The sequence below is a fragment of the Cinclus cinclus genome, chromosome 4 (genome assembly GCF_963662255.1).
Source record: "Cinclus cinclus chromosome 4, bCinCin1.1, whole genome shotgun sequence".
Lineage (NCBI taxonomy): Eukaryota > Metazoa > Chordata > Aves > Passeriformes > Cinclidae > Cinclus > Cinclus cinclus.
The window spans coordinates 49,811,760-49,836,163 of record NC_085049.1 but is presented as its reverse complement, the minus strand read 5'-3'; the positions used below and the strand labels follow the sequence as shown (position 1 = coordinate 49,836,163).

Sequence of the window (24,404 nt, the reverse complement as noted above, 5' to 3'; positions counted from 1 at the left end):
GTATGTGCTAAAAATATTACCAACACAGTATTTGCATGTTTTAGAGGTAAGACACAGATAAATCAAAATAATAATTTTAAAAGTGATAGAGTAGATTATTAATTATATTACAGAACTTGGAGAATTCCTACCAGAAAATTTTATCACACTGTTTCAGACTATCCAATACAATCTGCACATACTATTACATTCTTTGTCAGCAACCATAATATATCAAGCACCATTTGATTTTTGCTCTAATGGCTCTTGCAGACACCTACTCCTTACTAGATAAGGCAGCCTATTCCCATGAAAACAGAAAATGTATGCAACTGTTTCATATTTTTGCCTGCTATTGAGTAGATAAGTCCTATCTGAACTTACTACACTTGGACACTCTTTAACTTTCATTTCCATAGTACACAACTAAAAAAGTTCTATGGAAACACATCTCTTGACTGAGATTTTATGCAAGTCATATTTTATCACTGAATTTTTGGCTTCGGTTCTGTTTCATCAGAATTTTCCTATACATCCTCAAAGACAGAATCTCAAAACATTTTTGTTTAAAAAAATCAAGAGAAAAAAAACTCTTTATATCCTATACTTATTATGAAGAAATGGAAATCTGACTTACCATTTTCTCAAAATGTCAAAAGTGATGTAGTTGAGTTTCATTTTTTAGCTAACATGAAAGCAGCTGAAGACGTGAAGATGTTTAACACAAACTTTCAGAGCCTTCTGCTTCCACAGCTCATCACAACCCCCTGGCTGTTTCCTCTTTTTTTTTCCCTAGAACTCAAAGCTAGCTCAAAAATCAAGGCAAGCCAAATTCACATTTCTTTGTCTATTGAGGCCCTTCCTTCAGAATGGGTGTAGTCATACAGCAGATACAGCCCAAACACTGTTTAGGCTACTTCAAATAAATTTGGCAAGGCTCCTTGTAACTTAATTACCTGGAATACTAAAACCAAGCAACTGTATCATTGCCTTAAAACACAACTACACAGAGAGAGAGAAAACAAGGTCCAAAATATGCACTCCAGTTCTCATTCAGAAAAAAAATAAAATCACTAAACATATGTAAGACCAAAAATTCTCTCTCAGGGAAAAAAAAAAAAAAGGAAAAAAATAAATTTGTTTTCTGACACTGAATTTAAGTCTTATTGGATAGCTTTCAGCAGGATACCTGTCTCTCTCTATTTAATGTCTGCAAGACTGGAATAACTCTACTTATTTCACAGGGGTCTCAAACGTATTAACTGCTTGAGTTTGCACAATAACTTTGAAGATGAAAATTGTTATTGAAGTGCTAAGTGTCAATTTGTATAAATAAGCAAAAACTTAACACCTGCACAAACCCAAACAAAACTCTCCCCTCTCCAGGTACAGCTGAGCATAGGATCAGAGGATCAGAAAAAAACATTCTTTCATCCACTGCTATATCTCCAAAGAAAACAGCAAGTTTTTCCCAGTTCTTACTGCCTGAAATCCTTCTTGCCAGTCACTGATTCTGTGACTTACACTTCAGAGTTTGTAAGATGTGCTTGCAATACTTGTAACACAAACATTAACATTTAAAATGAGTGTCATTGATGAAGATGTACAAACACAAAGCAGTTTTAAGCAATCAGCTTTTCCAGGTGTATCTGCTTTGAAGCCCCTTAATAGAAGCTTTTTTCTGTTTCAAAGTACTGTTTCAATTCACAGTGGTTTCAAACACATTCCATAAATCTTTGAAGAACAAATTAAAGAAATCCACGTTTCTTTGTCCATAGTAATTTATTTCTAGTTATACATATGGCAAAGAGGCCAAGAGCTTTGAAGACATCTTACTAAACCTGAAGAAGGAAGTTGTTAACACTCCTATTTTATAATACTACTTCTGTCAGCCTTTTGTTTCCCTTAATTCATACTCATTTCCATTTCCAAATGATGAGTCAGTCACTTCTCATCTCTACAAAACTCATGTTTTCCTTACCTTTCTCAGTCATTAACAAAGGAATCACCCCATTATGCAAGAAACACTATTTACCCAGATACTTCTCCTCCTCCTATATCTTCTGCTCTAGCCTCAGCGGAAAGAGCCAACATAACTATCTGAGTAAGATCTATAGTCTTCAGGCAAAATTAAGATGCCAGAATTTCTCAGAGTTTTGCAATGCTCTTGTTTTGGAAGAATGCAGATAAGTATCAGTTTAGGGAATAAGTACTAATTTGTCAGACTAGCAAAAGTCAAAAGCATTTTCATATGTAGAAGTAAGTCAGAAACTTTCAATTTGATGCATAACGAAACAGCAATTTATAACTTCAGCTGCAACTAAATAGAAAAAAAATGTAATTCATTTTGTTATAAAAAAGATGCATTATAAAAATTTACAAGTTCTGCATAACACAGCTAATAGTCTCCAATTCTTCCTGACAGAAGTGATTAGGGTTTTTTATTGTGTTTTTAGTATGCCATTTTTTTATTTTGGAGATAGTTCAGAAAATTGTTTATTCTGAACCTGTGGCTCCTTATTCTGTCATCAGTCACTAACCTTGCATATTTCCAATGAAGTAAACAGCCCTTTAATCTACTCTGTAAAACATTTCACATTCAGTACATACACCTTTAACCTCACGTATTGAAATCCAATACTGTTTGCTTGAAATGGCTTTTCCAGCACAGAGATCCAGTTTCAACATTTTGACAAGTGACAGACAAGGATGAATGTGACAGAACTGCTTGTTTTTTCACAGTTAATGGGATACATTTTGTATTCTGCTAAAGAAGACGCAAGTGAAGAGCAGAAGGAAAGATTGCTTTCACCTGCAGCAATGGCAGCTATGCTCCTGGACCTGGGAGTCCTGGTGGATGACAAAGTGACCACGAGCCCACAACATCCTTATGGCCAGGAGTGCCAGTGGCACCCTGGGGTGCATAGGGAAGAATGTGACCAGAAGGTTGAGCAAGGTGATCATCCCCCTCTGCTTAGCCCTAGTGAGGCCAAATCTGGAGTCTTGTGCTCAATTCTCCACAGTTCAAGAAAGACAAGGAGCAGCAAGTAGCAAGTCCTACTAGGAAACCTGCTCCAGCATTTGGCTCCTCTCTATGGAACTACAGGTCCCTGCCAGGAACTTGATCCAGCATGGGCCTCCCACAGGGTCAAAACATCCTCTCAAGCATCCACTTGCTCTGGCACGTGTCTCCTTTATGGGCTGCAGGTGGATTTCTGCTTCCCCATGGAACTCCATGGGCTGCAGTGGAATTCTCCTTGGTCTGCAGGGGAATCTCAGCTCCGGCACCTGGAGCACCTCCCACCCCTTCTTCTGCACTGACCTTGGTGTCTGCAGAGCTGTTCCTCTCACCTGCTCTCACACCACTCTTCTTGGCCACAATTACAACTACACAGTAACTTCATTTACTTATTTATTTTCATTTTTTAATATGTTATCATATATTTCCATGTTGCCACCATTTCTAATTGGCCCAGTCTTGATGAGCAGCAGTTCCATTTTCGGAGCTGTCAGGGATTGGCCCTGCCCAACATGAAGGAAGTTTCTGGCAGCTTCTCACAGAAGGCCCCCCTGTACTTGGCTTTCTTGGGAGGCATCCAGTATTTTATATACATTGAAAAAGTGTTAGCCAGACTTCTCAGCAGTGTTCACTGACAGAACAAGAGACAACAGGCACAAATTAAAACCAGGATATTCTATCTGAGCCCAAAAAATATATGTTTACTGTGAGGATAGTCAAACACTGGCATAGGCTGCCCAGAGAATCCCTACCCATGGAGATACTCAAAACTGGACAGGATCCTGGGCAACACTCTCTCTGACCCACCCTGAGAAGGGAGACTGAACTAAATGGGCTCAGGAGGTCCTCATCAACCTAATGACTCTGTGATTCTTACTTCCTTATACCTTGAAATCCAGTTCTTTGATAGGAACTGACTTAGTAAATTTTTTCCTTCAGACTGAAGGCCTCACTTTCATTCAGCTGCTCACATTTCCACACAAATCACTTGGGTCTTCACTCTAATCAAATTATTAAATGCTCTCAAACAATGTATTTGAAATGGCCTTAGTTCAATAAGTCACAGTACAAGCATGCCATGAATATACAAATCAAGAGACACATAGTACTCTTGAGTCTTGGTCTTTTCTGAAGTGTCCAAAACACAGTCTTACCTCTACATAGTGCAAGTTCCATTATATCCATATGCTTAAGATCTCTCATGGATATTTATATACTTGAGATACATCTGAAAGAACACTGAAACTTAACATGAAACTTCTACACTAAACATATGCAAAAGCTATGGCAATTTTATATTTAATATACATCTATCTAGCTGCACAGAGAGACAAAACACGTGCAAAATTACATACAGTAACATTCATTATTGACAGTTCAGCAATTCATCAAAGACATTATTTTATCTTTTAGCCTTTTTCAGATAGTTTCATTCTGCATCATTCAGGCCTGCCTACAGACATTAGGATCATAGAGAATTGAATAAAATAGAGGTCTTTTGGCTTGTATTACTCAGTTAATCAGCAATTAAATCCAGATTAAATAAAAAATTACACCACTTTCCCCCCCCCCAGGAATTTTTCACTATTTATATAAGATTGTGGTTTGGTTTTTTTTTTATTTTTTAAAAAAAAGCATTTTAAGCCTCCTTAACAGATTTAATTGCATAATATAGAGATAAACTAAACAGTTTCTCACTTTCACTCTAATCTTCTATAGTTTCTATTTGATCTATCACAGGAGAACCTCAGGTTTTTCTTTATAAAGAGACCACACATCTCAAATCAATGATCCGCAGAAAACACAAGAGGTATTTCTTGGAAGGGAGAAAAGAAGGGAAGGAAGGAGGGAGCTTTTGCAATACATTTCCATTGTTTAATCAGCAATAATGTATATAAGAAGCAAAATCCAAAATTAACCTTCTAACTTTGAAATTTAAAGATATATGAATCCACAGTTATAAGGAGATACATTTGATCAAGTCTTAATCCAGGATTCAACTAGGGTTTTTTGCAGTTACTCAAAGATTGGTAGTCTTATTCCTTCATTGCAGTGAAACAAATGGGAAACACTCTAAAATAATCACTAGAAGTTGGATGACATCCATACAAAACAGTATTCAAGACCAAGGAGTCTACTCTATGCAGCAGATTGTTTTTAATTACACAAATTATATAGGCAAAAAACAGGTTTAAACCTTATATACCAAACATTCTGTCACACAACAGCTGCACATGCAAACAACATAAAGACTAACCTGGAAAAATACTGATATAAACTTCTTTTTTTTAACATGGATACCAGAAAACACCTTCCTTTTTTTATATAGCTTTTACAAGTGTCTTGTTGTTCTAAAACTACCCTGAAGCCACTTTTCAGACCACTTCCAAAAAAATTCTTCCTGCTTGAATTTTTTATTTTTTTTTTTACGTTTATTTAAATGTTCATGGAAAGAGAAAAAAAATTATCTTCAGGCTCAGGAAACAAGTCTGAAAATATTATCTTCATTGTATTTTAAAAAGGCTATTTTACACCACTCACCAGTTTGCCACCAGTGGTCCAAGACAGGCACCTTGAAGACTCTTTTTGACCATTCTAGCGTATCCACATCACAGTGCTCACCAGCTACAAACATCGTTCTGAACCTTTAAATAAAAATAAAGTCTGTATCTTGATCTGGATGTGGAAAGGAAACAAGACATGAATACAGTAAATGTCTCTGGCCACTATCCCAGATCAAAGGAAAAGACAAAGGAGGACTTTCACCTTTTGTATTCTCTTTCCTACTAACAACTTGAATATTTGCAGTTATTAATTTAAGCTACTTAATACTTAATCATTTAAAAGAAACTTTAATTGCTGAATGCAAAGACATTGGAAGAACAGAGACTAGCAGCTGTAAGCTCAAGTAAAGAATAATTAAATGCTCTGTACACAATAACTAGGTAGGTATCTTCGTTAGCATTGCAGTACAATCTCCCACAGACAAATGCTGTCACTGACATTTTGTTTCACTTTTTTCCTCAGTGCATTTTGAATGAAGACAACTGCTGAGCACAGGATTTCACTCCTGCCCTTCAAAAGTGGACACAAACTGCATGGATTTTGTAAAACCAGTACACGTATGGCCACAAAAGGAGAGACTTCTTAGATAACATAGGCATGACACAACTTTCTGTTCAGATGGATCTCATTTAGAAAGACTACGAGTTTAATCTTTCCATGGAAATGAAATCCAGAAAGCAAATTAGACAAACACCAAGAACATACAAGACTTAGGGAAAAGTTATCTCGTTATCCCCTGAGCCAAAAGCAAAATTCTTCTATTTTGAATTGCCAGCTTTAATTTTTCAGATTTCATAACCTGCAGGCTCAAGCTAAACTTTATGTTGTAAGAAGAAAAATTAGCTCTTAAGCAAACTTACAGCACAAAAACACCAGAAAGAGTATCAAAGTGCCACAAGCCTAAGCATAAGAACTATAGAATTATTTTCTCCTCTCAAAACAGTATAGCAAAACCATGGCTATGAAATGTCCCACTGATTGTTTTTTTTAAAAGCCCACTTAAACCTACAAAGTATATCAGTCCACCTGTTACTGCAATCACCTATCCCTGCAATGCAGCTAATTAAGAAGAAAGGGCTTAAAGCCTCTCTGTTAAATAAATGTCCTCAGCTGTTCTGAAAACCTACATTCCTAACATGAAATTCAGCACTATCAAGCTTTTAGACCCTGTACAGGAGTCCAGCAGAATGGACTTCAAGTATCACCTCACATATAGGGGACAGATCAATGCTCCTAATGGTCCTGAAGCAATAAATATTGTTCAGCAGAGCACATACACTTTGGTGTCACTCCAAGCACAGAAGAAACCATATCACCAAACTATTTCCCAAAAGCTTAAATGTTCATATGGGTAATAATCTGAGCTTCACTTTTTCAAATTAAAAGATTTTGGAAGAATTTTATTTTTTTTTAAATTCTGGAATGCACACATCAGTTTGGGGGATGGGGTTCTGGCAAAGAAAAACTCTATTGGCATGATATTAAAGAAGCTTTTTTCCTAAAAATACAGCAATGAAGGATCATTTGCACCTCTTAATATTAACTGGAAATAAAAGAATTCTTTATAGTTTTAATGCCCCTGGAGACACATACACACATACATATATATATATGCATATATATATATGTATATACACACACACGTATATGTATTTATTTATTTAAAATGTACAATTTAAAAAAATATTTTCACACGTTCTGAATTTTCTCCATTGACATGTTTATTCAGTTCCCTCCCTGAACAGATTTCACCTTGAATACGAGAATCCAAGCATTGGAGGTTTTGGTGACAGAGTCAAGAGAGACACAGAACACAACTGCTACTCAGGTCCCAAAAGGCTCTTCATGAGCACAGTTCAGGACTCCACCAGAAGTGCTGGTCACCATGTGATCAATAGCAGCACAGAGTAGGGGGCAGTGGGCAGAACTGCATTATGTACTTTGACTGTGTTGGAGGTTGGTTTTCAAACTAGGACAGACTGTCATAAATTCTGGGTCTTAATCACATACCCTCTTAGCAGCATGTGTGAAATGTCAAGTCTATAAGAAAAGAATTTCCTTCTAACAGTTTTGAATTTGCTACTTTAATTTCATATCCTCTTGTTCCTGCATTATGAGACAGATAATAGAAGTTTCTTATCTACTTTATATTCATTATTTCTACACAGTTTTTATGCAGTCTCATATTTCTTTCTAAAGTCCATTATTATCCAGTACCAGATGAACACCTAGAATCTAAATACTCTTGATATAAAATTGCAGAATATTCTTAACTGACCAAAAGTTACGCAAGCAAAGGAGACTATGGAGCACAAATGGCAAATTATTACTTGTATGTTAATCTAAACTGCTGAGTTGTTGCCCCATTTCATGCAAAACCATCACTTGTCAATTGTTTGGAAATTAGAACAATCCAGCTCACAACAATTATGTCAAGTATAGGATGAAGTGGGATCCCAAATATGGGAAGATTTTAATGGCTTGGTATTATGAAGCTACCTACTTAGGAAGAAAATGGATTCAAAGAACTGAACGGAACATGCTTAGGTAGATAAAGCTCACGGAATTTGGATGTAACTTGTTTATCAAACACAACAGGCAGCAATGCACAGCAGCACTGGATGTTATCAAAAGCTATGTCTTCAGATCTCTATAAATATGCTGTTTAACACTGCTTTTGACCTACAGTATTAAAAACTAAACATCTGTTTTACTGTTAAGCATAAGCTGTGTGTAAGACATAGATGAGATTTTGCATCCAAAGCAAAAAAATTTCAAAGAGATTTTTCAGATCTCTACTGGAGCAAAGATTTGGCTCCAGTAGACACAAGGAATTTAAAGCATGCACATTAGACCCTTTGGAAACATCATATATAATTTTCACAGAGGCTAGTGATATCACAAACATCAGTTCATAACAGAAATTTAACTTACAAAATTTCAAAAGAAAACAAGTTTGTTTATAATTAAATTTACTCATGTAAATCAAATACTCCCTTATTTATGGAAGCTGCCATTGCCTACCACCTCTTCTCTTTAACTGTCTTTTTTAACATGATTTTTTAAAGTGACATTGATCTTTACCATTTATTTAGCAGAACTTGTCAGAAATAAAATGGTGGAAACCTCTTCCAGGACTGCATTCGTGGATGCAGTCTCTAAAGTAATGATCCACTTTAGTGCATGTAGCAGAAAGACATTTCAAAGACTCTTCACCATGTAACAAAGAAGAAAGCATCATAGATCAAGACTAAGACTGCTTTCAAACTGAATCAGACAGAATCCACTTGACCTTGAATAGAAAAGTCTATCCACGTAACACCCAAACCCAAGTATTTTCCTAGAATGGAAATTTTAATCACCTGATAGACTTTCTTAACAACTGTACCTACTAGATATTAAATGCTGCATTAGAGGATTTAGTAACGAGACAGCAGTGAATGACATGGTTCAAGGCTGAGTGAATTATGAGACAACTAAAGCTGCAGACAAGTGGAGAAGCTCATTTGATATGACTCAACAGGAATGATTAAATACCTCTATACATCTGTGGCAACTGATACTGCAAGGAGACTCTTATCTAGAATTTTCATTTGGCCAAAGAATGTGACAACTTACAAAGCAGGTTAGCAGATTCTCCATCAGATGAATACCCCAAAGACAAAGTAATTGCCTAAGAAGTGTCAAGGAACAGCAATTAAATTTTCTAGTATCTGAATCACTTTCTTGTCAATAAACATCATAGGACAATAGTGTACTAGTGTCTCAGATGAGGTTGTTTCTTATTTCCAGGAGGATTAAGGATTGATGACAGCAGTCAAAACAGATGGAAGAAAGTAATGAAAAGCCTGTAATGAATACCTCAGGAATAAATCCACCTTACTAATAATAAACTTGAGCAATTAAGAATGTGGAGGTCTAATGAAGCTACATGGCTTTGCATCTTCCCCTACTCTTTGAACAAGGGTGATAAGAGATGTACTTGTGAGTGAATACTGCCTATACAGTCTGATACAGTCCCTGTGTGATGCTGAGCAAATCATTCAGCTTCAAGGTTAGATGTAGTTCAAACAGACATATGTTTCATTTTTAGAATGTTTACCGTAAGATACAGAAACTTGGTCCGTAGAAGTATTAAACACTCACAGATTGAAGTTACTGTGAGAAACATTTCATAAATACAATGCTCATACAATACTACAATCTTTAGAACAGTGGTATTTCAGTGTCTCAGACTAGATATTCAAAAACTAACAGAAGACTTTATCCTTCATCTCTGCATCTCAGCTTCCCATCTACAAAATACAGATAATACCACTCTCTCACTTCACAGGGAATTTACGAGGAGGAACTCAGTCAAGACTTTGAAGCATGTTGACAGTGTAGTGATAAACTCCTTAAAAGCAGTACAAGACAGCAAACAGCTCTTTGGATACACACATAATCAGAAACAATAACAGTTTTGGGGGAGCAACCAAAACACTGACTAGCTTCTGAATAAACAAACAGTAAAGTTATTGTGCACTTAACAAAATGAGAGGTTATGTGGAAAAACAGTACAGGTTGACATAATCCAAGACTGTATTACCAAGTATAAGCACACAGGAGTAAAGTAAAAGACAGGAGAAGAATCACTCAGTAAAAGTTCTTAACATTAGAGTCACAGACCTTTTAACAGCTTTCACCTCCTCAAAACTATCAGTAGACATTTACAAGCAAATATATGTACACCTCGATTTCCAAGAATAGATTAAAATGACACTCTACAGAGATGGGGAAAACCCCAGATACTCTCTTATTCAGTTCATGCAGTCTGCTTCTGGAAAAAAACTGCTTCTAGTGTATCCTCACTTCACCTTTTCAGTGAATACTGCTTTCCCAGGGCTGCCTCAGGGTCCTGCTGACGGATTGCTCTAATTGCAGTTGGTGAAGTAAAGAAGGCAGCTACTTCATGCTCTGCTAGCACACGGAAATAGGCACCAGCATCTGGCGTTCCCACAGGCTTCCCCTATGGAGAGAATAATTTAAAATGTCACAGGATAAAAATACCTCTTAATTCCTTGACAGTTCAAGGCTTGAGCACGTAACAGTAGTGGCACAGCAACAGAAGTAATTTCAAGTAAGACTTCAAAGGAGGCTTTGTTAAAAATAATAATACTGTGAGTGTATTCACTTGTAGAAATAAATTCATGAGCTTTGGGAACCACCCCTTACATGAACACAGCACATACTAGTTACTACTTAGAAAATTAGGATAAATGGAAATGAAAATGAAAAGACACACACAAAGATATGCTATTGCTGCATTATTGCACTGGCAGCAGAGAGAGCCATGTCTGTATCTACCCTGAGATGCAGTTCAGAAAACACCCACACCCCCTCTGAACACGGAGTCTTTGGACACAGTGGCACTACAGCTATATCCCCATGCACAGACAGCTTTTTCCTACCTAGAAACTTTTTCAAATCTGGAAAAATTCCCACTTAGCTGCATACAACTGGCTTTTTTGACCCTTCATGCTACCTCCAGTGAAGCCTGGAGAGATCCTGAAGGGCCCCTATTCTTTTTTAGTGTGCTACCAGATTGTGGTCTGGTTTGGGGTTGGGTTTTTCTTGAGCTAAGGGGCATAGTCAAGAGAACTATAAACAGAAGTAATCATACATGACAAATTGTTCAATGCCAAGTAATCCTAATAAAAAAAAAATCAAGAATACTTTCCTGTGATGTTAAAAATACGAAAAGCAGTCAGCACAGAATCATATCATCACAACCTTACTGTATGCATAACTACCACAGCACATGAACTGCTCCATACATATTCTGAAATTAAAAGGTGATGTTAGTATAGAATGAGTTTCAGCTCCACCAGTGTCACCATAACCTTTTCACTAGAAAGGCCACACTTAGAAGATTCACTTTGACCGAGTATGCAAGTTGAGAGACACACTTTTCCTGCTGCATCCATCTGGGCCTGAACACTGGCAAGAGTACTGGTGAACCATTAATCAGATTTAGAGAACACAGGACAGGCAAGGCTGGATATGTACGAGTGGTTTTGCAGCCCTATGGTGAGACACTGCTCCTGGTGAGAGGTGTTTTAAAAAGAGGAGCACTATAAAAGTTTTTTCTTAAAAAGACAAAATAGAATGCACAACTGGAAAGCCATTTTTAAAAATGGATTAAGCAGGCAGTGAGAAACAAATGGAGAGAAAATAAATTAAAAAGAACAGTTCCCAGCCCAAGTAGCAGAGAGCAGTGTAACCAACATCAAAACCCTTCTTTTTGCAATTAGCCTATCCTTAATTACCAAAAAGAAATGCAAAATTATGTTTGCTGAAAAACCGAGTTACATCAGTTACATCCTTCTCCCTGTCACATAACTCACAGTACCCAAATAAAAATCTTTTATCAGACTGTCTTGAAGCATCACCCTAGCAGACTTCATCACAACTTTCGTGTGTTCATCAGCATTTGTTCATGAACCTCACTGTTCAAGTTGACGCTCTCTCCCTGTAATGTTCAGTGTACCTGCACATCTGTAGGCACATGGTTAAGAGCTCAAGCCCACATCACTAATGCTAAAACAAGTGGCCTCAGACTCTGAAAAAGGCCAAATTGCCACAAGCTTCTCATTAAGTATTTATGTACTTGAACTAGTAGCAATCATCTTGGACACCAAAACACCTAGTTGTGAAGCAAGTTGAAATTAGTCAGTCTGACAGTAATAAAGTAGACTGTTACTTTTAAGCAAATATAAATATTCAGACCCCTTCAAAGGGCTATGTCTGACCCTGAGCACACCCACTCCCTCCCAAATCCCACTTCACACCTGATCTCTGCCTCAGTTATGTCACAGACATGCCTGTGCCTCAAACTTCCAGCAAGCCTGGGCCTGACAGTATCGTCCACAAACTGTTAAACCTTCAGGAGTGCTTGGGTAAACAAGCAGGACTCTGACAGGTGGGTATTTATGCCACAGGTAAGCTTAAAACAGTTTAGGTTTGGAGTTACGAGTCCCAGATACAGGAGAAAACCAAATAAAATACTAGAAAGCAGAGAAAATTCACCTGACGGTTGACAGGAAATACAACCTACAGAATAAGATAATCATTTAGGGGAAAAAAACATGGCACAGGTGTAAAATATTCTTACTGGTTCTGCTGAAAAACTTCCCAAGTGTCTTGGAAGCTGTTCAGAGTTTAGCAAATGCATAAACAAAAATGGATATAATGTGTGACACCAAAATGGTTAATGGCTCAAATATTTTTAAGATCACTGAAGGACTTTGCCCACTGTAGCAAAGCGTGCAAAGAAGCTCATCTGTGACCACCAAAGTCCATCCCTTCGAAGACACCTCCTGATGGGAATTCAGACAGGGAATCTGAGATAAGATAACGGTGGCACTCCTATCCAGTTACCTCAGGTCTGAGGAGAAGTAAACAGAGCCGGAGAGAAGAATGCATCCAAGAGGGAGGAGGTGGGGTTTTTGGGAGTGTCACGGCAAAACCTCTGGTCCACCCAAGACAGAGAGAGTGAACATCCACCACCATGGGACAATCACATGAAAGAAGGCTCTCTCGTCTTAAAAGGGGTCATAAACCATCAAAAACCCCCAAATATCCCCAGATTCATTCCTCAGGCCTTCTGCCAGAGGACTGCAAGTGATTCCAAGTTTTGCAACAGATTCAGATTCTGCTGTGTAAGACAGTGTAAACCTCTCTCACAGGGGAGCTGCTTGGGCATTCCCATGTACACCTGAATGCATATTAATACCCATTGAATACTGTTTCATGGGACACCCACCACAAAGAAGACCAGAAGAAGAGGACCAACAGGACGCCATTGGAACCACAGGGGTGGTGACTGACTTTCCCCTTAATCTGTCTCCCTTTTTCCCCCCCTTGTCTTCTTTTTATTTCTTTCTCTCTCTCTACCACACATGTACTGATAAATAAAATCCATACTACTGATTTTGGCATATGGTCTTGTTTGCACCTTAATTAATCTCCTTAATAATCAGATTGTAACACGTAAGCAAAACATATTTGAGATAGTGCAAATTAATTTCAGAGCCCAAAACCTACAAATAAAACTGCCAGAGAGAGGAGTAATTTATTATACAAAAAATTTAAGAAGCACTACCATATTCCACAAAGGCTTACTACCACATGCAATTTTTATTTTTAAAAGTTATCAATATGAACAGTAAACCACAGGGTTAATTGAATTCAGAATATATTGCCAGACTGCTGAGTCAGTTGGGGACTGAGCAAATGAGATACTTCCACTGGATTTCAGCAGGGATCAGTTAGAGACCTGTTGTTATTCAGCATTCACTTTAATACTGGAGATGAAAATTATTTTTAAAAGCTCCTGGCAATAGTATCTATGGTTGACAGGAAGTGAGAGCACAGTAAATGGCAACAGGGCAGTTAGGTGAGACAGATCACTCTCTTTCTAACTTAAAAGAGTAAAGTAAGAACAGACACTTGTTGTATCAGCAAGGAAGATTCCCACAGAAAAGTCCTACCAAGAGACTCTGAGACCAACAGACAGGAACACCTTTCTGGAAGCAGTTAGATTTAGCATGTGATTTATGAGATGTTGAAGAGCTGAGCAGACATCCTGAGGTAAAATGTGCTGATGATTTATGACTTCATACATGATTATCAAAAAGGATTCAGAGACACCAAGAATTATCAATGGGATAGGAAAAACCTTGTATGGAGAAAATGAAAAGCCACCAGAATACATTACTTGAGGAAAGAGACACAGAAGAAGAGCTATAATAAAATGTCCAACAATGCAGGAGCAAAAGTGCATTAATGCCCTTTCTGTCTGATCCCTAACAACAATGGGTTCTCCAATTACCACAAAATCCAAAATTATGAGGAAATTCTCTCTGTATAGAATATGCACACTACATGGAACTCATTGCCACTAAAACCTGCTGATAACAAAGCACACACAAAATCCTTGTGTATCAGGATTCAAAAGAACATGCTCACAGGCATTCATCGTTCTGATGGTGACCCTGCTGCCAAAGCTCCACTAGAGACTTGAGACAACATGGCCTACTGAATTTGCTTCACAATCAATATAGATGATGGCAAAGTGATCCCTGCCAGACTTCAGAGACAGTGTTTGCTTTGTAAGCTGATGATACTGGCTTACAAAAACAGCAGGAAAAGCTGCATGTCTCAAGAACTGTGCCAAAGAAGAGTAAATTCAAACCTGTTTCTCTTACATATCCTGCAAATCTGCTGCAACTACAGGACTCCAGAGAGCCTTGTGAGAGACCCCAGGCACATAGATGATTTGCTACAGCTCTGTGTGGGACAGTAGCTCCTTCTCTGAGTAGACCATTCAAAGTCCTTAATGCCTGGTTCTTGACAAGTGTGGGTATCCTATTCCTTACCCTAGCTCCAGTTCAAAGTACCAAACACTGGAACTACAATGCTGCCTTTTTTCTAAAAATCACAGGACCACAAGTAGTAACTAGACTTTCTCTTTATACTGCCCTGTTGCTTGTAACTTGAAGCCCTATTAGCAAGAGCAACCCCATTAGCAAGAACAACAAAGTGGGCTGTGAGACTTTGGGTAGCTTATTTGTTGGTGGTTTGTCATGTTTTGGAGAAAAACAACACAGGATGGATTATTTAAAACAAACAAACCAAAACAAAAAACACACTTGCTTTTGTAGTCAAAATAACTCATCATCATTTTTACATCCCTGACAACGGTGTAACAGCAGGTAAAAACTAAAAGCATAGTTTCCATAGTAACTGTTAAAATTACAAGTTGTCACCTAAGTAATTAAAAAATAAACAAAAACACTTGAAGTAGTGAGGGTATGAAGTCAGCACAGTTTACATTCAATAGTGGTTGCCCACAAGCAAAAGGAATGGGATGCTCTTCCCCCATGGCCAAACAGCACATATACTCCCTAACCCAAAATATATAATTAGACAACCATTTAGGAGATTTGACTAAAAATTTCAGAGTATTTACTATTAATACAGTCAGCTGAGCAGACAAAAATTTATGCATTATTTTCTTTGTAAATCTTACTTTTATTCCTTTTCTTCCCATTATTAACCCCTAAAAAGATGCCACTTATATCATTAAAACTATCTGAAGCCTTGATTAGTGGCATCTTAGAGAAGAAAAATGGGAAATGTACTATTTCTGTTTAATAATGATCTCACCAAGAGCAAAAAATCACAAAGCAGATAGGTAGGTCAACCCTATATTAATTCTAATTTTTCTTTCTTGTTTTGCAACAGTTTAAACTTTACAATGTTACCTTTACAATGACAATAATCACATTGATCCCAATGCATTCACTTCTGACAATTCACACAACAATTTTATAGTGGCCTAGCACAACATCAGTATTCAAAAATAGTCACTATAAAACTACCAAAATCTTTTTATTATCTGCAAGCACTTGCCAATTTTCTTACACTGCTTTCCTCTTCTGCTTAACTATTGTGGTGGTGTTAAGTTTTAATCCCCTTAGCATGAAGAATCTAATTAACATCTATTAGGCACTTACACATTAATTAGACTATAGTAATTTAATACTCAAGCTAATACAATATTTGAGTCTACAAATGGGCATTTCTGCTACTGAGTGAAGTTTTTGCCCTTTCTTATTCAGTAAAATCAACAATAAATTCTGAAAAAATAACAATGTATGGCAGCATTACTTTTTTGAGCAGCAAGGTAAGGATGCTGCAGGTCACTCTAATTGGACTAGTCTCCTCTCTACCCCACTAGGTTCCATCCCCTGAAGGAAAGGACTAAGCCCCAAATGTCACCTGAGTCTTGGGTTCACTTTCCTTGAGTGGTAGAGAGGAAGGAAGGGACAAATCTCCTTAGTAGATATTCTGGTTCCAACTATACAGCTCTCAATTGCACCCAACTAAGATCCAGTAAGTATTTTTCATCACAAGATACACAAAACACAACACCCTCTCCTAATTCCAAAATACAGGTAGTCTAATCAGTAACACAGATACACTGCACCATCTGCCATTTCTAGTCCTGTTATTTTAGAGTTCCTTACACCACTAACCATCAACCTTCACACAAATGTAGACAAGCTTGAAGGACAGCAAAGTAAATTTTCCTCAAAAACTACTGTAATAGGTGGGACAATATAAACACTGAAGATACACACACAATTTAAGTATCTGCGGCATGAAGAATACACAGGTATAACAAGGATCATATGGATCATCAGCTGAAGGAGACGCTGTCATTTCCAAGGGGGTTTTTAAGACTGGATCATACCTCATACAAAACTGTAGTATTACCATGAAGGAGAGGTCCATAGCAAATGTAGGAATGACCAACAACCCAGCCTAAATCAGAAGCTGCCCACCACACCTAAAATTAAATATAAACAAAATTATAGTTAGGAGTTATAAGAGGCATTCATAAACGTTTACAGGACATTTAAAGAGAATTACCTCACCAGGTTTGAGGCCATATACAGCTGACATGGTCCAGTTAAGCATAACTGCATAGCCTCCAGTTGGTCTCACAACACCCTAAATGAGAAAATTTGAGTATTTAAGTAGGATTACAATTTGAAGGACACGATCACATTGCTGTCTTCAATTAAATGTTAAGGTTTTAGCAGCGACAGAATTAAAGTTGTCCAACTCCAATAATTCTCACTTAAGAAATTATCTATTCCAATAAGAACATACTAACACTTCCACTAAACAAGTAACTTTGGAAAACAGAAACCAAACATACAATAAAACATTCAGAAGATAATTAACGAAGCTAAAATTATCTCATAAAAGTCAGATTAAAAAAAACAGTCAATATTTGCTGACAAAATAATATGGGAGTAAGTATTTACCTCGCTTAAACTGTACCATCTAAAAGCTAGGCATATTTTAAACTCATTGCCTACTCTATCTGTGTCATCTTTGCACCTGCAAAGTAGATGATCCCTGAAAAAACTGGGGTGAATTAGTCCCTGAAATGTCCCTTTCTGCCCAAACTCTTTTTAAAGATGTCAGAAAATTGGCTTAAACCAATGTATATTCTTTAAAGTTTGCTATCTAGCCTGAAGCACTCATATGAATGCTAAATTAATACCACCCCAGTCTTCACATAAAAGAGGGATTTGAAAATTAGAATGAGAGACTCTCAACAGCATCGTGTGCCCTGGTAAACCAAAAACTAGCACCAGAACATGATTAACAGGAAACTTTTGGACACATTTTGCAATATTAGTATAGCCAATATATTTCATCACCTTCTAGCACATTATTCCTAGAAGAAAGAATGAAGTAAACTATATCCTGGAATCCTAAAGTAAAATTCCGAAGAAATCCACTGGACCAAACAAATATGCATTATGCAGACATTACAATGCAGCTGTCTGTCTGTGCTAGACATGGTACATTCTCTTGATGTACTTAATAGAATGAAATGGGCACTTTCAGGCCCCATCCAAGAAATGGGGGACTGCAGAGATACATTAATTCATTAAAATGGAGGTTGCTAAGGCAGAGAATGGTTCACAAACACTTCACCAATTTCAGACAGCAGATTGTCTTTGTTTGACTCAGCTTCTAACTTAGCCTCTGCTCTGAAATCAACAGAAGTTTTTTAGGAAAGTCATAACCAAGTAGTTTTACCTGCACGACCATTTACGTTAAGTACTTAAATATATAAGAAAGTTGTTTTATTTACTGAGAGTTGCTTATTGTAGCTTACCGCTAGCTGAAAATCTCTCTCTTGTAAGGATGATTGATTCAAGGTATCTCTATTTTTCTCTGCACAAATAACACAGTGAAATGAACTTCTGAGAACTATTACTTCCGAGATACTCTATTGATACTCAGTCAAGGATAATACCTGTCATAACAAAGGATTTTATCTTGGGTTTTTTGACAATATAACTGTATGTTTTAGGATACATACACAGCTTTCAAGGTAAAAGCAGAAGACATTTTTCTCAGCAAAACTGCTGTTTCTTTTCCCTTACATCCTAAGAGATTCTGAACTTTATAGGCAAAACCATTAAATAGAATTTTAGCAGTACAGTTGTTCTCTCCAGGGTGTGTGATACTGTCTGAATCAGTGGTGGTAAGACTATCACTAGAAAATCATATTCAGCTGGTCTTCCATGTTATAAAAGACCATTGTAAGTACCAACCAAACATTCAGAGTTCATTTATAAAATACAGTCCTGTAAAATACATAGTTTAAACTAATTTACATTCAAAAGCAAACATTTCCAAAGAATACCCTTTGTTAATTTTCGCTTAATCTAAACTACTACTTTCAGGGTATTATGTACTCAGAATTGTGAAGTAACACAAGCATTCAGAACGTGCTTTATTTCATTTAATCTATAATGCCATTCACCATGTCTTATCTACAAGGAAATTAGCTAATATGTAAATAATGAACAAGATTAGTCAGCAATAAATGCTATTACACAAGTGATATATTAACTGGTCTTGTCATTAAGTGACTACACTATGCTTATCTAAGAAAGTTAAAACATAAATGATAGTATTGAATGAAAGATATTCTGCTATCCTCCAAAGTTTATTTTCTACAAATATTTGCAGAAAATGCACCTTATCTTTATATTACTATTATTTAAATTTTAAAAATGTGATTTATTCCTAGACACTGCCTTTAAAATAGTGAAATGTGGATAAAAGAGATTAAACTTGTAGCAACGCTTATCATTTATAGCACTGTACTCTGGCAAACATTTTTGACCTTTTCAATATTTTTTTTAAGAGGAAGTGGAAATAGCTGGTCACAGATACTTAGACTACTGATAGTCCTTTACCTTGGGCAAACCTGTTGTTCCAGATGTATACAGGATATAAAGTGGATGGTCTGAGGGAACAGAGACACATTGTGAACACTGTGCTTTTGCAAGCTCTTCTTCCCAGTCAAGATCACGACCTTTGGTAAGAGGAACATGGCCCTGCCCATTGAAAAATAACAAAATTGTTAAAAGAAAGCCACATGGAATAAACAGAATTCATTAAAAAAATATGTACTATTCAAAATTTTTATACAGTACTATTCAATTTTCTGCAAACTCTCTACTGCATTAGTTCTATTTAGTATTTAAAGCTTATTAATATAATGCTCGCCTTTAAAATTAAAAAATAAATTACAATAGATACAGTAAAATATTTCTTGCAAAAAAGTAAAGGCACATGCACTACACAAACATGTGAAAGATAACATAAAGGCACCACAATTGTACACCCACCAAATTAAGTCGCTGGTAAACGAGAACTTTTTCAGGTTTGCTCTGTACCCTTGCCAGTGCTGCTTCTAGGAGAGATATGTACTCCACTTTTCTTTTCGGTTCTACTCCAAAACTTGCTGTTACAATAAGTTTGGGCTAAAAAAAAAAAAGAAGATAGCTAATATGCACATTTGCAATGTATTTTAGATACCTAACCTAGTAACATTTTCTATTAAATGCAATGTATACCATTTATCTTTACATAATTAGACACAGGGGTTTAGATCAGTTTTCTAGAATAATCAAGCTTATGTAATCTCACTGTCCATGCATCTGCTTTTTGTTTGGAAGAATATTAATACCTTCTGACACTTCACTATTTTCAAACACATTTGAGTACAAAATCAACAATATTAACTTCTTATTAGTTGCACAAATAGTAATGAACACAGAAAAAATACCCTGTCCATCTTAGCTCCTCCAATAAGGAAGAGTGGTGCAGCGACATCAACAGTCAGCTGTACTGTTCTGCCTTCTACATAAGGCTTCCAATTTCATATTTCATTACTAGCTGAAGAACTTTGCTGGCTTTTTCACAACCTACAATAAAAGTCACAGGACAGAAAACAGAAGAAAGAGGGAAAAGAAGGGAATCAAGAGATGGCAGGAAACTAGAAATATAGGAAGAGAATAAGCTAAAGTCATAAGGCACAAGAGAGAAGTAAGGCTGGAGTTTTTCAAGAGATGGTTGAAGGACTGAGGGTGAAAAAAATCACTAAAAATCAGATTTGTATAGTTCTGAGGTTTTCTTAGACTAATATCTATTTCCAAATGTGGATTTCACATCTTTGTCAATAAATTAACCATAGCTTTTATGTAAGACTTCCTAAGTGAAGAAATCTGCATACAAGCTATTTTGACTTAGGTCCAAAGAACAGTATTTTTTTGTTGTTTGTTTTTTAGGGGAGAAAAGGTAGCACCAAAGCAACTATGTGTTATAATGTATTTTATTTGGAAAAGAGTAAGTCTTCAATATCCATTGTTTTGAAGTTTTAGAAGTTTATTTATCATATGGCACTCAGTTTGATTAAGCTAGTTTACTAATTGTATGCATTAGCATAAATCTCATTAAGTAGGCACACACCACAATGTCAGAGTTAAGGCTAAATTAAATTCAGCAGAGAAAGAACAGATTAAATAGTTTTATTGTGCCAATATAAAATGTTTCCTGTCCAAATCTCCCATTCAGAAAAGATCCCTAAATGGTGTGTATTCAACATAAAGATTTTGGATGAGCTGTAAATTTACAGCACTCATTGATTTTCCTTTTGGAATGCACTGATACAGGGATGATGATACAATACAATGCAGTTAAGCTGAAAGTCTCATTGGGAGACCACCCTGAAGTTAGACTGTAATAAATACAAGATACACAGTTCTATTCAAGTGTTAAGATGAAAGACTCTTGTTATCACTAGCTTTATAGTAATTTGTACAGATGTCACCTGTGCCCATCAACTGCATTGTATCTAATAAGGACATCTAAAAATAACCAATACAAAATTAGCTAAGGTGATGTGCTACCCAAGTGAAGAAGCATCATGGATCACTCTGGACAAATCAAAACCACTACTGGTTTTAACTGCTCTTTTATTCTCTGCCTAATGACCTTATTTCCGCTGCACCTCTGCTCCCATATTGCTTTCATACATCCAGTTCCCTCCCACCTCTTCTGTGGCTCCATGTAGTCCTATATGTTAAGATTAGATAGAAATATAACAAGTTTGAAGAAAAACCAGGGAGAGTTCAAGGGTCTGCTGGAGAAGAAATGACAAAGACAGTGAGTGCAGAGGCAAAAACCAGCACAGTAAGCTATAAAACAACCCAATGTTATGAAGTAGAAATGAGGATAAATCAAGGCATAACAGTAAAGGTGTTGGTATAAGACCAACCTTTTTAGTCTGTTACAGAGACTCCTCCTACAAATTCTTCTGTACTCTTAATACTCAAGTGACACAGCTGACACTCCTGACAAGATGCCATCCAGAGGGGATAAGTTCAAGGAGTAGGCCCATGACAATTTAATGAGCTTCAACAGGACCAAGTGCAAGGTCCTGCACCTGTGCCAGGCCAAAATCAATGCCACCAAAAACCTGTGCCTCCAAAAATCAATGCTCTCTGGGGAATAAAGGGATTTAGAGTAGCCCTGCCAAGAAGGACTTAGGAATACTGGTGGATGAAAACCTGGACATGAGCAATGCCTGCTATAATCCGACAAAGAGATAATGGTATTAAACTATAAGAGGGAATATTTAAACTGGGTATAAGGATGTAATTTTTTGCAATGAGGGTGGTGAAATACTGACACAGGTTGCTCAGAGAGAAGATACATATATGCTCGCCCCCGGAAACATTCAAAGTCAGGTTCGACAGGGCTCTGAGCAACCTGACATAACTGAAGATGTCCTGCTCATTGCAGGAAGTTGTACTAGATGACCTTTAAAAGTCCCTTCCAACTGTTCCGTGACTGTATGAACCTACCTATTGTTTTGATATTTACAAATTATATATTCTCAGATTCAAGTTAATGAAAAGATGACAAAAAATCCTGTTCTCTTGCTCTGTATCATTTCATCACAATTCACTGCAGAATGCCTCTAACTGCCAACATCTGACACAAATAGAAATTACCAGCTGCAGGACTTTGCATCATTCCCAGACCTATTTAAAATTCAAGATGAAATAAGGCAAGATGGCCAAGTGTACCTTTTCATAGTCATTAGAAAGTGCTTGTTATTTCTTTCACTCAGACTTTCCAACAGAGTATGAAGTTTGATCTTTCTTCCACAAGAGCATCTTACAGCCAGCTTTCCACTGCACATCTTTACCACTTTCTAATTAGTTTTAGCAACATCAGGTCTTGTACTGCAGCATCTAAATCAATTCACATAAAAGCCTAATAAAAAGCTTACTTTACTGTGCAACTGCTTTATTTATTCAAAATTTTACTGTCTATCACAGGTACTTACAGGTAGCCTCAGGAGTGTGCAATTCACCTATCATGAAACCTTTACCATGCTGAAAACTGGGGCATGTTTTGCAATTTAGATTAAGGATGTACCTCTCCTTACTTGCATTTTCATTATACATCATACAGACCAAAAATCATCCATAACATTGCCTTTTAAAGAAATCAAAAGGCAATGTAAATTGCATTTTCATTATACATCATACAGACCAAAAATCATCCATAACATTGCCTTTTAAAGAAATCAAAAGGCAATGTAAATTAGGGCTTAGTCTATGGTTTGCAGCTAATAATTATATAGCTAACCCTTCAAAAGAGTTGCTATGTGACCTTGGGTAGAAGACTTAAACTTCCTCTCTTTTCATTTTAATGAATGAAGCAATGATTATGGTAATTGTGTTCTCTCCCCTTTTTTCTGGGGAATAACCACTGGGATTAATTAGTTAACAATTACAAAATACTCTAAAGGTAAACATGCTAGATGATTTTTATTGCAGCCAGCACCATTTTTAAAGCTTGTAATTTTTTTCTTCTACATCATTTTTTCCTGATTATAGCTTGTTAAAAATGGGAAAGTGGGAAGAAAGACAAGGAAAACTAGAGAGCTGTTGTTAGCCTTTTTCCATCATTCCAACAAACCATTTTGACCATTTTATTAATATCTTTGTAAAAGCATCCAGGAGGGGAGGGGAAATACATCCAACTCTCTATTTACAGATATTTATAAAACCAAAACTTCAGTCATCTGAAAAGCACTTCTGCACACAGAAATTAAATCAAAGTTCCATAAATCCTGGAGACTTGAACCCTACACAAAATCCTGTTTTGATTTATGCGTCTCAGCAGCATGATTCAATGACAAGACAGCTACCACAGGGAATCTGAATGCTTCAGGTGAATATCAAGGTGACAGACTACCTTGTTCACTAATAAAAACAAGAATGGGCCATTCCATTGTTAGCTGGTTTGAAACTAATGCATTCACAAGCTACTTATATGCTTATATAAAGTACTAAGAATAGTCAAGCACTATTTTCATTTCAGTAACATAGACATCATAATGCTTTATAAACAAGCTCAACTTATGCCAAACACAGAAGCCTTTTAAGCATTCATCTCAATTATGTCATCTGCACAGTCACTTTAGGGCAACTGTTTCCATAGTTGTCCTTCTTTGCATAGAAATTAAATGAAGCAGAATTATAACTTGTTCTAGTTCCAGCCAGGACAGGGTTAATTTTTGTAATAGCCAGGAGGGGCATGGCCAGGACCCAGAGGTCATTCTATACCACCTCAAGCCAAACACAGGGTGAGAAGGGGGATGGGTCCTTCCCAGAGGGGGTGTTGGGGTACTGTGAGCTCTGCATGGTGTGAATCATTTGCCTCATTTGTACACTCTGCTATGAATATTGCTGCTGTTACTGTTCATTTATTTCATTGCTATTTCTAGCACATTGTTCTTACCTCAACCTTTCAGGCCTCCAATTCTCTTCCCCATCACACAGGGAGGAGGAGGGAGAGGGGGGGAGTGAGTGAGCAAGCAACATAAAGTTTGGAGTGT

The 24,404-nt window shown here is 36.9% G+C and overlaps 1 protein-coding gene across 1 annotated transcript in view; it reads right to left on the bottom strand.

The window, feature by feature from the left end:
* The window catches only part of ACSS3 (acyl-CoA synthetase short chain family member 3), a 65,380-nt gene that overhangs the window by 29,293 nt on the left and 11,683 nt on the right, over window positions 1–24,404 (bottom strand). Inside the window, exons 4-9 of the mRNA XM_062491230.1 lie at window positions 19,837–19,971; window positions 19,402–19,542; window positions 17,042–17,122; window positions 16,863–16,958; window positions 10,420–10,571; window positions 5,540–5,643 (exon numbers count right to left, since the gene is read on the bottom strand). Of these exons, the coding sequence (XP_062347214.1) occupies window positions 5,540–5,643; window positions 10,420–10,571; window positions 16,863–16,958; window positions 17,042–17,122; window positions 19,402–19,542; window positions 19,837–19,971 (709 nt within the window). The remainder of the gene's footprint in view (window positions 1–5,539; window positions 5,644–10,419; window positions 10,572–16,862; window positions 16,959–17,041; window positions 17,123–19,401; window positions 19,543–19,836; window positions 19,972–24,404) is intronic.